At 37.7% G+C, this 13925-nt stretch overlaps 1 protein-coding gene across 15 annotated transcripts in view; it reads left to right on the top strand.

The window, feature by feature from the left end:
• Positions 1-13925, top strand: part of FAM120B (family with sequence similarity 120B) — a 108622-nt gene that overhangs the window by 47772 nt on the left and 46925 nt on the right. For 10 of the 15 annotated variants that reach the window (XR_005858267.2, XR_005858260.2, XR_005858263.2 and 7 more), the window contains 3 exons: positions 523-631; positions 2361-2474; positions 6044-6101. Coding sequence is in view for 6 of the 15 variants with exons in the window: in XM_040697655.2 (XP_040553589.2) it covers positions 523-631; positions 2361-2474; positions 6044-6101 (281 nt within the window). In the remaining 9 variants the exon portion in view is untranslated. Of the gene's footprint in view, positions 1-522; positions 632-2360; positions 2475-5413; positions 5549-6043; positions 7827-9015; positions 11613-13925 lie in introns of those variants that run through there. The other 5 variants (XR_005858265.2, XR_005858264.2, XM_046939281.1 and 2 more) reach the window with 5 other exon arrangements.

The raw sequence follows: 13925 nt of genomic DNA, 5'->3' as shown, positions 1-13925 counted from the left end.
GACAGCAGAACTTTTCAGCACACAGGTTAAACACTGGTATTTAGTTCCTCAGTGTCTCTTTAGACGAGGCTCCATTTTATAAGAAAACAAATATCTGGAGTTAAGGCTGATGTATTACCATTGTGTTTGTAATGTATGAGGGTTAATCCCACTTTCTCTGGAGACCTTACCTGTCTCTCTCTGAGGTACTGCTGGTAGACTTAAGCCTAGGTAGCAATACCTGCAGATTCAAAACAATAGAATATGGAAGTAAGCACTAAACAGATGTGAACAGAGGAGAAAAAACAACTGTAACCAAAAGAGGAACAAACATTCCTTCTGCACCCCTACCAACCCCTCCAAGAATCCACTTTTAATATGAAACGTTTTAATTTTGTTTCCAAACAAATGTGAAAAAATCTTCGCATGTGTATGAGTGTAGACTAATAAAATTCTTTTGGTTGTTATATGTGTAATTTATTTGTGCTACACCTGAAGATAGAAAGATAGAACAGCCATTAATGTTAATACTGTTGTCTGCAGGAGTCTTTGTATACACCCTTCCAGAATCTGAAGGCGCTCATTTGCAAGGCTTGTGCGCTGAAGAAAAGAACAATACAGAGCAGACCGAGAGGGAATGGATTTATCACAGGTTGGCATAATGTTAATTTTCTCAACCAAACCAATGTATTGATAAGCTCAGTTATCCTTCACCTGCAACAGCATTTACCTAGGGAGCATGTCAAGCTACGTAAATCATAAGATTTTTCTCCAAGAAACCAAAGGAGAGATTTAAGAAAATACCTTCTGCTTTTAGGAATTCATGTGGATTGGATTATCCAAGTTTGGATAAAATATTTCCATCTAGTTACATAGCTAGTGTGATACATGCAGTAAATAAAATATTATTCACTGACAGAAACCACTGCTATTTGCTCAGTGACTAAAGTTATTTTTATAGGAAGAACTGAATGACAGTTTTTTTCTGCCTTTCCCTCGAGGGAGATATTTTAGCCACGATAGTCTAAGGTCTGAGTAAGGCATTGAAGACAGACTGATGCAGTTCAAAACCAGGGCAAACTTTGGGGCAGTGTGGAGAAGGGCTTTTAGCCTAAGACTTGGCTTACATTTTTTCCAACCGTGTGGCTTGCTTTACTAAAGATATTCGTTTTCCCACCTAATCTGCCTGACGTTCATAAAAAAAAAAAAAAAATCTGAAATGTTTTCAGCATCATTCACACATATCTTGGTTGTTGAGGTTTTTGAGGCTTTGAAATAATTCACTCCGAAATTATTAGATTTTAAAATGTCATTGCTATTCAAAATGCTGTTATTAAGTAGTGTCTCTATATTGTTGAAATACGGTTAAGACAGTGTAGGCATTATCTGCTAGATAAGAAAAAGTTTATGCCTTCAGCTTTTGGTAATCTTGACACAGAACACTAAGAACCTCTAGCTTCCCTTTGTATGTCAGTTTCTCTCTATGAATTTGAGTGCTTTTACATTTTATGAGAGAGAAAGGAAGGTTTTTTGATAGCTTTTGAATGTATAAACTGATAGATGGTCTAGGTAACTGGCCTGTGGACCTTTTTATTCATATAAGCTGTTTTATAGTTTCAGTGTCTACCAGCAGAGATGTGGTTCTGCTTTCATTAGTTATTGATCTATACACGACAGACTCACCTAGCACTGTAAATGTGATCTGGTTGATCACATGCATGATTGGATTGTGGTTGAATCACCTGAACATCGTGTAATAGAGCATTTATGCTGGTATTATCTTTATTACCTGCTTAATACCCAATCAAGTATGATGTCTGTGAGGATAAAATTTACCTGTTAAAGATTTCTTGAGAAAATTGCAACAGGCAGAATGATTTTCTGTTAGTTCAGAACTTTGCATTATGTAACTGCAATTCCGTCCACTTCTGGATATGATACTATACCATAGTAGTGGGTAGCATTCAAAACTAAGGGTATCTGTTGGTGATTTATGATACTAAATCTAGTTAGTGTCTGCTATTGCTTCAGAGCGGTACTTATTAGCATTTTACTTATGATTTGTGATTCTAATTTGGACAGAGATTTCTGTTTCATTCTAATGACTTCAGTTTCCAAATCTGTGTCAGGAAATTTTGATCTGGTTTTACTTGTTAGCAGCTTGTAATCGTGATGTCTATAGATGGAAATGAGGACAAGAACCATACTTATTAGGCTGAGTAGTTTGAAAGAATCGTTATTGTACGTAACTGTTTTGACATAAATCTAATAAATGTGTTCTCCCCCTCCAAAAAAAAAAGAAAAAAAAAAGAATATGTTCGCTCTGTTCTTCATTTTGTCTTCTATACCATCAAAGTTGGCTAGTAACTTCTGTTTTTCAGAAACACATCAAAGAGAACTTAATCCTAGGTTCCAGCAAACACACAGAAGCTCCCTTGTGTCTCCATATCATAATCAAATGAGGGGCAACCTCTGGAGAAATCCTCAACCACAAGGTAAAAAATGTTTGTATTTGGAATTCTTTCTGTGAACAATATAACAGCTCTGTGTCTATGTACAGTTTATATGTATATAAATGTATATATTTATATATTGTATGTTTGCTGTTACCCTGTGCCCACAGCACTCGGCAACAAAACTCTTAAAATTTATAGTTGTGTACCACCATTAGCAGAAACGAACTCTACCAAATGAAGTAAGTCTTCTTTTCCTCACAACGTTCTGAAAAAAATATTTCATGTGGTATTTACGCATGAAATTACATGTTGTAAACATGTTTGGTCTCAGCTGAGTGGTGTTTAAAACTGCAATAGATCTCAAATGAGTTGGCACAGCTGCACCGGCATGTAAGTGTAAAGTCTTTAGTTGCAAATCTTTGTTCATGCTTCAGTAAAACAATTAAGCATGGAAATAAACACATTTTACATGGTTTTCTGGACCAGGTCTCAATTTCCAGACCATTATCTAAATAATAGAAATGGAAGTCCTGTTTTGTCTTGACAAAAATTAATCTTGAATCATTTACCAATCGCACTTCTTTAACACAGCAGTCATTTCAGTAATGCATCACTGTGGATAACTCCACTGAGCTGATCTTACTTCCTCGTTATTATAAATGAAGGCATATAAACATAGATTAAAGAAAATAAGCAAAAGGAAGAGAAGTGTCTAAGAAAGATCAGTTATTTTGTTAAGTCTGCAGAGCTTAAATTTCTTCCGTGTTTCCAGATGATGTTTCCAAAGAAGACTGATGTGATTAGGGAGGAGTGTTAATAAATAAATACGGTAGTCTTTAATGTATGTCAGATGCTTTTGTTGTGTTGCTGAAAGTGAGATACTATCACTTAATTCACAGATAAAATTGTTTGATGGCATATGTAACAAATACAGCAATATTGTTCATGCTGACTGTAAGCAAAACCCCAAAGTTATCATTGTGGCCATCTCAAATAGCCTGCTATTCAGGAATCACTTTTTCTGGCACTCTGTTCACCTCCACAGATCTTACCACTAGATGTATTCCATAAAGTATATTCCACACTAACTGCACCGAATTGTGTTATAATCATAATTCCGTAACATTAATAAAATATTATGGCTTCCTCTACACAGACAAAATTAAACCTTATTTACTACCCTCAGGGCACTCTTAAAATCTGATGCCATAATTGCAGTTAAATCTTAGTTATAAATAAAAATGATTTAGTAGAAAAACATGTTTCTCCTTTTGAAAGAATCTTGAAGTGTTTCAGAGCTTATTTTAAACTGGCCTGCCAAGGTTTTTGATGTTTTGACAAAGTTTCTTAAGTTTGCTGATGTTAAGACAGGTATTTGATTTGCTTCATTATGTAGCTGTTGTCTCTGTTCTGTGTGTCTCTCATCAGAGAAACGGGGAATAGAAATGAAGAAAGCGTGATAGCTTGTGATAAAACTTCCTATGATAATACTGATATCTAGCTGTATACATATCAGGAACTTGTTTGGCCTAGTGGCAAGAGCACTTAACCCAGTGACTTGTCTCACTGGACCCAAGGACACAGGTTCAGGTCCTGATTTCATCCTCTGGACTTCTGCAAGGCCATTGTTAAATGTTAAATTTCCTGCTGCTTCATATTATATATAAATCATTAAGTAAAATACATTTTAAAAAACACATTAAAAGTTAATAGTACAGTAACCATGGGACCCATATCTTCTGTCAGAAAAGTACCCAGTGATTAGGTGTTCTTTGCTCGTGCTTATCAGTTAATGTTTAAGAATTCCATGACAATGGCTTGACTTCAGCAGTGGGGAAAACAGTGCCTCCATGAGAAAGCATAAACCTAAGACTCACTAGTATTTCAATGAGATGTTGGTTTGAATACCCTCAGGCAGAGTAAGAATTGAACTGAGGTTGCCCTCATTTTGTGATGAATACTAACCACTGGTCTGTTGTAATTACTATCTAATCTTCTATCTGGGGTTTGAAAGAAGGGAATCTGGGTGGCAGGGTATTTTATTTATTTATTTATGTTCTTTTGATAAATGTGTTGGCTGTGTGTTACAAATCAAGAGAGTACATCCATGTAACACAGCGGGACACCAAAGCCTTGCAGAGAGGTAGAAGTTTTTTATCCTCTGTGTTTCTTATTTGTTAACTTAGAAGACTTGCCGCTTAGTGCTCTGAGTTTTTCATATTGCGTTCTGAATGCCTGACCATTATGATGCCTATTGAATAGATTCTAGGCATCTAATTTAAAACTAAGGTTAGGCTTCTGTTATTGAGAAGTAAAACAGCTAAAAACTTGGCTTTGCAGCTCTTGGTAATTTTTGTGCTTTGTGTTTAAAAGTCTTCCTTGAGGTATATCAAATGTTTGCAATAAAGCATGAGTTTCTGAATTCTAGGTTCATGGCTGAAGCATCACATGCCATATAGCCTATTGCTAGATAAAACTTGATAAATTGGCAATTAAAACCACTCATGTTTTGAATCACATTGTCACCTCCTTCTGCAAAGAACTGAAAATAAACTGAGCAATAAGAACTATGGAAATCACTATTATCACATATCTCTGCCACTCCCTGCAGCAGTCCAACTAATAAGCATTGAGATTTTATCAGTTATATTTTTTCAGTACAAACTACTACCTAGTTCTAAACCAGTGTACAAAAGATAGTGAAAAAAGTCTAACCTTATCTGCGTATTGTCTTATATTTCTAAAACTTTGTTTAAAAATATCAGTAATTTGGGCATTGGTTCTCATGCTGTTATTTGAAGACCTGTCTGAAAAAGCACAAAAGTGAGCTGAAGACAGGGGAAGGAGTTATGGAAGACAGCGTCAGTGGGACTGGTTGTAATAGCTACGTGAATGATTAAGGCTGAGGATACCCTAGTACATTTGAAATAGTGAAAGGCATTGGCAAGGATATAGCTTTTCTGATCTCCCTTTGGTAGGGTAGAACCCTCTGTCTGATGGACCCTTGGTAGAGATGAAGACATAATGAATAAAAGCTATCAGAATGCTAGAAGTGATGGATAGTAATTTCAGCTACCAGTCTGCTACCACCAGAATCATCAACAGTGAGGTGGGGAAATAGTGAAGTATTTTGACAATTTCATACTTGTATTTAGAAGTTGGATTTGGAGGTCAACTCTATTCTGTCTAAGTTTTACATTTAGGATCCTACTTTGCTTATAGGAATCTACATTGTACAAGTAAAGCAGTATTGTATATGGCACACTTAAAATGATATGAAAATATTTCTTAGTATAGCTTCTGCTTCTAAATAGTGTATTTTCTTTTCCTGAATTCACACAGTCTTATCTGCCAACCACTGTGTATATGTATGACCTCTATAATTCACTATCCGGAGCCTTTACTTGGCCACAGATTTAAAAGTTCCAACAGCCTAGGAGCTTCAGGAAGAGCACTTCCATCATGGACTTTAGCTTTTAACATCTCAAAATACTATCCATAATTACATGCCAACTGAAGAGGAACATGTTCTTTTCTCAAAATATATGTGAATATAATTCTTCTTGGAGACAGTCTAAACAAGCTTTTCCTATTTTGATTTCCTTCAGGTAGAAGATACAGATCAGGACATTCAGACCAGAGGAGAAGATTCCAAGTTCCTCCTTGGTAAAGAATAAACATGATGAGCTAGCTGATTGAGATGGTGGGATAGTTGCTGTTGAGATTGTTTTTTGTCTGTGAGAGCCTCTTCTTACAAACTTTACAGAATAACTGAACCATATGACTGCAGAAGAAATGGCTCAAAGCTGAGGGTATTTAGTATGTGAATCCCTTGCTGTGTCTTAACTTGCTATGAGACCAGAATCACAAAACTTAGGTTAATGACACCAGCTGAAGCAGAGTATTATCCAGGTGTAGCTACATAATTTTGTACCACTGACAATGGAAATTCTAATGCACTTGTGCGACATCATAAGATATTCCTGACTATTCTAGTTTTGTATACTCCAAGAGTTTGCTCATCATGAATCACGTGGAATATTCGTGCTGAATTGTGGTTTGTGTCTTGGGTAGATTACATCTTAATGGTTATGCCATTGGTACTGAAACCTGTTGAAAAGTTTGAAACATGGCATCACTGTTGCCTTGTAAATATCACTTGCCAGCAAAACAAAATGACCTCCCTGTAAAATGCAGTGCATTCTTGAAACAGCCAAAAACTGCTGTTGCTTTTGGTACTTAAGCAATGTCTCTCATTTGAATGTGTGGATTGAACCACAACATTGCCGAGGAGAGAAAGAATCTGAGTCTTGTCCTGCCCTACTTTGGCAATAAATAATACTTCCAAGAACCAGACTTTTCCCTATCTTGACAATGTAATTGAAAATTGTCTTCATTTATGTAATCCTCAACAGTTTCATTTTCTTAGGTTTCTAGTGATCTTTTAATAGGATTGACTCAAGTGGATGTTTATGGAACTGATTGGATTTCCTCTGTTTATGTACTTTGGAATCATCATATCTTTAGTTTTGTACCTCAGCATTTTCAGTATATTAAGTTATATCATAATCTCTGTTCTCCTTTGTATGGGAAGTATATGATGAAAGGAAAATGAAAGCTTGATAAGACTGAGCAGCAGAAATGAATAAAGGATATGCGAAGATGGAGGCAAAATGTTAAAAGGAAGTTTTAAAATCTGGTACAGTGTGCAGATTTTCACAGGACTGTCTTCAGTTATTGAGGATGTTGACTATTCCCAACTGCTTTTAGAGTTTTTTCACTTTTCTCTTTTTCAATCTCTGTAAGAATCAGCAAGCTTTTTACTGTGCTGAGTGAGTAAGATGTTGTGACCCGATTCTTGCTTAAGTTACTTTAGGTTACATTCTACAGAATACATAATATTTCAAGCTAAGGATTATAGTTCTGTTACTGTAAAAACAAAACAAAACTAAAACAACAACAACAATAACAACAGAACATTCAGTGCCTTCTATCTGCCTTGAATTTGTATACCTTTGGCATCCACCTATTCTTTTTTGTCAAAATTCCCCTGATTTCCTTTTAATTAAGGAATTTTTTAAAAGTAATTTCAAAATAGTACTTTTCAGGCATATGTGACTTTCATGAGCAGTTTGGTATTGAAGCTTTTCGCAGGACTTTTTGTGACTAGAATTGTTTCAGTGTTGATATTTGTGTGTCTTATTTTTGGCTCCTCACAACTGTTTATTTTTTAGGTCTCCCAGGTGACACTACTCAATATTGGAAGTAGATGAAAATATTACAATTTTCTTATGTGTCTTTTTCTGATTGTAACACAATAAATACATTCTTTTGTACTCTGTGTATAGCAACAACTAAACAAATAAATTGACAGTAACACAGGATTTCTAATTCTGAGCAGACACAGTTTTTACACAGTATAGTATCTGAGCTGCATTGCAGGACTCCTGTCTTGATAGGGATACTCCTGCTTCCTTCTTGATTTGTCTATGACTGTAATTGTACCACCTCTTTTTTTCTTTTTCTTTTTTTCTTTTTCTTTTTTCCTTATTCTATTTCTTTTTCTCTTTTCTCTTTTCTCTTTTCTCTTTTCTTTCTTCTTTCTTCTTTTTTCTTTTTTCTTTTTTTCTTTTTTCTTTTTTCTTTTTTCTTTTTTCTTTCTTCTTTTTTCTTTTTTCTTTTTTCTTTCTTCTTTCCTCTTTCCTCTTTCCTCTTTCCTCTTTCCTCTTTCCTCTTTCCTCTTTCCTCTTTCTTCTTTCTTTTCTTTCTTCTCCCTCCCACTCCCAAAGCTTTTGGAATAATGTGGTCTGAGTTTTATGGAAAGTTCTTTAGTTTCAGGAATCTCATGTTTGATAGTGTATATGAAAAGAATGCCACTATGAGCCAGAATTTCTTAGTAATTCCTCTTTCGATTCAGATACGAGGAAAGATTTCAGTTGGCCTCAATAAACAAAATTAAATACAGTTAGAGTGGGAGTTTTGCTGTGCTAGCTGTGGTATGATATGAATTGTTGGTAATAATTACCCTGACCACTGAAGAACTGTTAGACCCTGAGAATTTGTGTTGTGTTTTTTTTTTCCTCCTAATACTAGACTATAAGCAGAAGCTGCTGTTATTATTTCCAAGCTAAGATTTTTTCCCACTTGGAATCATAGAGCCAAAGTAGAAGGAGGAAGCTGAAAGATAGTGGGGTTATTTTCCAATGTCATTGAAATTTAAATTGATCAGAGTACCGCAAAGCTTATGGACTGTAGAAGGAATTCATGTATAGGAAAACAGCCTTAAAGCTTTCAACCTAATAGTGTTGCGTTAATAACTGGACTATGGGGTTACTTTGAATTGGTAAAACAGGTGTGGATTTGAAGTGAAGGAATCTATGTGAATTTTTTAAAAAATGCAAGAAAAGCATTCCTATTTTGTTTGATTAGATTGCTTACCATTTTCTCTAGCCTTCATGAAGTGTAGCTGCCTTTCGCCAAATGTTCGTTGAAATTGTGCATTTATTTATCAGCTCCTCTTGAAGAAAGGTTCAGAGAACATTCATTAATGTCAATAATTTGGTCTACTTTGACTCAACAGAAATAGTGACCAACGAGACATTTTGCTTCCTGGTTTCACCATGGATGTGCCTCATTACCGTGGACTTGTCCAGCAATCATGAGACTTCCCACGAACCTGGTTACCATCACCAGACTTGCTCTGCTCTTGCTCGGGTACTGTCAGCCTGCACCCTCACTGCACCTGCCCTTCTCTCTTTCAGGACAATTACTTACTTGCTGCTCTGTGGCAGTGGGGCTTAAGGCCCAAACAGCACAGGTCATCAGAAAGGCTGACTGCAGGTAGCATAGGAACTAGACAAGGTAAAACTAATAAATATGTTCTATGGAATAGCTTGCCGTTGAAAGCAGCTTGAAAAGCTGGAAGCAGTTCACCAGCAATGTCACTGTAAAGCTCTCTCTAGTTAGGAGGTTGCATTTGTTGCTTTCATAGACCTTAGAGCTGACATCCAGACCTTTCTCACCCATTAACTAGTACACGGTGTTTCCAAATGTGAAGCTTGTTCGAAATAATCATAGAACCATAGAATCCTTAGAGTTGGAAGGGACCTCTGGGGGCCATCTAGTCCACAGAGGTCCCTTCCAACTTACAGGATTATATGAGTGCAGACAGGACTTCAACTGTAGCAGTTTCAAGTTCTGTCATCCATATCTGTACATACTACAGATAGGGTGTAGACTGGGGCCAAAGAACTACACTTGACTGCAGAATTTCAGTCATAGTGTTGCATTCTACCTTAGGTGTTCATATTTGATATCAAAATTGTGTTTCATCAATAAGCATCATCAAAAGACTCTCCTAGTAGTTTTGAACTACTGCTCACCTGTCCCACAGGGATGGATGTGATTTGTTAATCTGATACATTCACAAACCTGAAAAAATGTATTATCTGGGGAAACAAGATGCACAGGATATGAAGGATGCATACAACTTCTAATAATTTTAGGAGTTTTTGTTGGTGGTGGTACTTTTTATTCTCTGGTAGTTGTTATTTAAATCACTTACTGAATGACCTATTATTATTAGTGGTCACGTAGATAAAAAGCTACATATTCAAAGTCAATATACTTAACCGAGGCATGAATTTTAGCTTGAAATACATTGATATTTCACATGTGTTCATGTCCTCTTCTCCACGCCAGAAGACATACAAAATACTAGACACAGAAACCAGTCCTGGGTATGATACCTCTGACAGCGCCCTGGAGGCTTATAAGTAGGGAATAGTGCCCTCTGTCTTAAATACTCAGTAGCCAGCTATGCAGCTGGCCTTTGGACTCTTCTTAAGGAGCAAAAGTGTACTTTAAGAACTGCTCTGACCTCAGATGTGATTTTTGAATGTGCTATAGTTAGCTCTAAATGTCATTGGTCAGAGAAAGCAATAGTAGTTTTTAGAACTGTGATGAGAAACTTGTACGTCATTTATGGCATTTGGAACACTTAATTCATGGAAACCGTTCAGGAATTACCTTTATCAGATCCAGCTTTATTCTAATCAAAAGATTGTTTGTTAATAGCAGAGGCCTAACGGGCTCTGTATTTACTTTTTGAGAGCAAATTTCATTTGTGATAAAGATGCAGCTTATCTAAGAGGCTGCAAATGTGTAATGCTATGCTTTTTTATAATCATCTTCAGCCTCTGGTGTACTTACCCATCAGATCCTTAAGTCCCAGCCTACATTCTGCTGGAGGGCCTTCAATTTGTGTAAAGTTCATTCAGGTTTGAGGCATGCTGGTGATGAAGATCTCTTGTGAGGTAATATGCATATGAAAGATCACCAGGTTTAAATGTGTTGCTTACTAAATACAGTGATAATCCTAATCTAAAACGTCTTTGAGCAAATTGCAATACTTAGCCCTTGAGAATGCTTTTGTTTGGTAGGTGTTAGATAATTTCTCCGCTATGTTTCCTGTGCAGAGAACAGACTGTGCATATCTAGGTTTGTTCAGCAACTTTGAGACCCCTCTGCAAATCTTGACAGTGAGGGTGGTTTGTGCTTTACATAAAGGTTGCATTTTGAATGTTTTCCTGAAGTAACTGAACCAAAGTAGTCAATAACCTGCAAATTCAGCTGTCTCTTACTTCTATTCCTTTGCATTAGCGGATACTGTGTTAATTCTTGATAATGAATAGCTCTGCAAGAAATTCTTGCTCCAAGTAATAAAAATAATAGCATTTTAAAAAAAAAAGAGTGCTAGTAGGAGCCAGTTTGTGTGTCCTAGCACTTGCCTGTTGGAGCTAAGAAAGAAATCCCAAATTTCTAATTATGCATTTGTTTACACTAACATGTTATTGCTTGATCAGTCCTCCATGTTATTCCTCCCACTCCCTGATGAACACTCCCATCTGTCTACAGAGAAAGCCCAAACTGGCGAGGCTGATAATTTGTTGTTTTAGAAATTAGGATTTGAAAGACACAATAATAATAATAAAATGCTTCTCTTCTGTTGCTTGTGCTCCCGGAGTGCAGCTGCTACAGCCTGCTGGAGCTTTTGGATTTTGAGAGGATGAGTGTCCAGCCCGCTGGAGGATGAGATGCATTCTCCTTTCCATGTGCTAAATATGATACAGCCTTCAAGAAGGAATGGTGTTAATCCACCAATGGTTCTAATTCTAGGTATGTGAGGGTAGCGTGTGTGAAGTTCCTGTCGGAGACACTGAAGCTTCTTCCTCCTGTAAAAGATTCCTTGCTCTGTATGACTTCAAATCTCTGAGAGGCCACAGGGAGAGTGGTTTTCTTTCCTGCATTAAGTTGGTTTTAGATTGGGCCCATCAAAAAAGGTGATAAATCAGCGTGAAGGTAGTTTTACAGAAGAGGATTAAAAGAAGAAGGAGAGTATGAGATTATTGCTTGAAAAATAGAAATTAAGGGTTATGTTTGATTTTAGATGCCTTGTGCAGATGTCTTCAGATTAGCCACACCCTTTTAGATGCGTTAGGCTGACAGTGCTGGGAAATTAGCCCAGACCTGACTTCTGGTAGGTGTCCTAACTGCTGGGCTACAACTCGCGTGACAGATTGCATCCAGCACAGTAGGATGCAGAAAGGAGTTAATGGAAAATAGAATGCTTTGATGTTCACTTCTGGTGGGCTGGTCCTCCTGTCTAAAGGCTAAACACCTATTGTCCTCGGTAGGAGTTTTCTTTATGAAAAGCTCTCACAGAATCTGGCATTTCCAATGTTGTTTTCCGAGGCCGTGGTTTGCTCTATTCCTACGTTGCCAGCAATGTTTGCCAGAGTGATTTTTAATTTTTGAGCCTCTAACTTCAGATGCCACGGACAGGACCATATTTCTCAGCAATTGCTGAGCATCTGTCCTCGTCTGCTAAAGCACATGTCTCAAAAGTATTTCCATTAGAGTATCATAAACGAAGGCACCTAAGCGCTCTGCCTCCTTTCCTGAGAAATGAGGCTAAGCACTGCCGAGATGCACCTTAGAAAACGGGCTCAGCTAGAATTAAAATGGGGGGGAGGGTGAGGAGAGCGAGAGCTAATACAGTAACAGCCTATGATTAGAAATCTCAACAATGACAGTGAGTTCTGTTTAATTTCTAACTGCTTAAAAGCAGGCCTGGGGAAATGCTCTGCTTAGAAATGTCATGGAAAGCGCAGCTGGTCCATGGGCTTTATCTTGAAAAGCAAAGGATCTTTCCCATTTTGCAGTAACACTGCCATTTACTGGGCCATACCACTAGCAATTTGCAACAATGGGAGGGAAAAAAGCTGCCATTTGACCTAGAATGCAATTTTCAACTAATTAATAAAGTGACCATTAGTGCCCGAGGGGATAATAACAGGAATAAGAACAAATTACTGTGGGGTGCAAAGGAGGCTTGAGCATTGTATTGCAAATTTCTTATGGCACTATTCTTTTTTTTTTCCTCACTAATACTTTTAAAGTGCCCCCACTCAACACTTGCTCCTTGTAGGACCCTTGCAAACCACATAAGAATTAGCCCTTCAAAGATCAATCAGGATCTAATTGTTGTTAACAAAGTGCCACCTGGAGAGAAATGTTACAATATACCTTCATTACAAAGCATTCAATCTCTCTCACACGCACAAGTCCTGGCTACAGTACAGACAAAAAGGAGCGGTTGCTAGCATTAAGATCAGGCACCTGCAATTGCTTGTAAAACACTGCCAGTCCCTGCACAAATATGCTCCTGATATTGCATGAGCCTCGTTAGAACCGCTCTGTTTATGCTTCCTCCAAGCAAATTTTGCCGAGGTTCCTCTATTAGTGATGCTTTAACACATCACTGCAGCCCTCATATCGATGGGGACACGAGGCAAAGCAACTGCACCATTTGCTGTGATCTCTCATAGGCCTCAGGCACTGTGCTCAGTAAGGATTCTTCGATATTTCATGACCCCTGCCCTCCACGTCCCAAAGGCAGTTGCTCAGGAAGTCTTCCATGAACTGATTCTGGGTGTCCTGTATTCATTTATGATGACTGTGGTTTTGTCCATCCTGTCAGAGATGGTAGCTATAGGTGTAGAACATATGCTATAGGCTGTCTGCACTAGTACTTTGCAGTGATTCCCAGGTGTTTGCCATTGCACATCCCTTTCTGCCTGCTTGATCTCCTGGGGAATATTTCCTGCTCTGTTTGTGTACAGCAAAGCTATCAGGATAAAGCAGAATGAGAGTCTGGAACCTTTACTGGTCTGTGAGCTCCTCAAAATACCCAGTGGGCAGTAGTATACTGAAAACTGCTGTCAGCTGGCTTACTTTGCTCATGCCTTGTTTTGTGGTCAGGGAGTTGGACTGACTGAAAACTCTGCACTGGAGGTAACCCAGCCTCTCTTCCCAAAACCTAAACATTGGTCATTGCCCAAGGCCCCCAGACCACACTTGGTCAGCAATGTAGGTAGTAGTTTCTGTTTGGATGTTTCTCCTTTAGTCCTCACTTAGTTCCAAGTCTCA

Source organism: Gallus gallus, chromosome 3, assembly GCF_016699485.2.
Source record: "Gallus gallus isolate bGalGal1 chromosome 3, bGalGal1.mat.broiler.GRCg7b, whole genome shotgun sequence".
NCBI lineage: Eukaryota > Metazoa > Chordata > Aves > Galliformes > Phasianidae > Gallus > Gallus gallus.
Note: the sequence above shows the minus strand (reverse complement) of the source record. Positions and strands in the feature narration are given on the sequence as shown.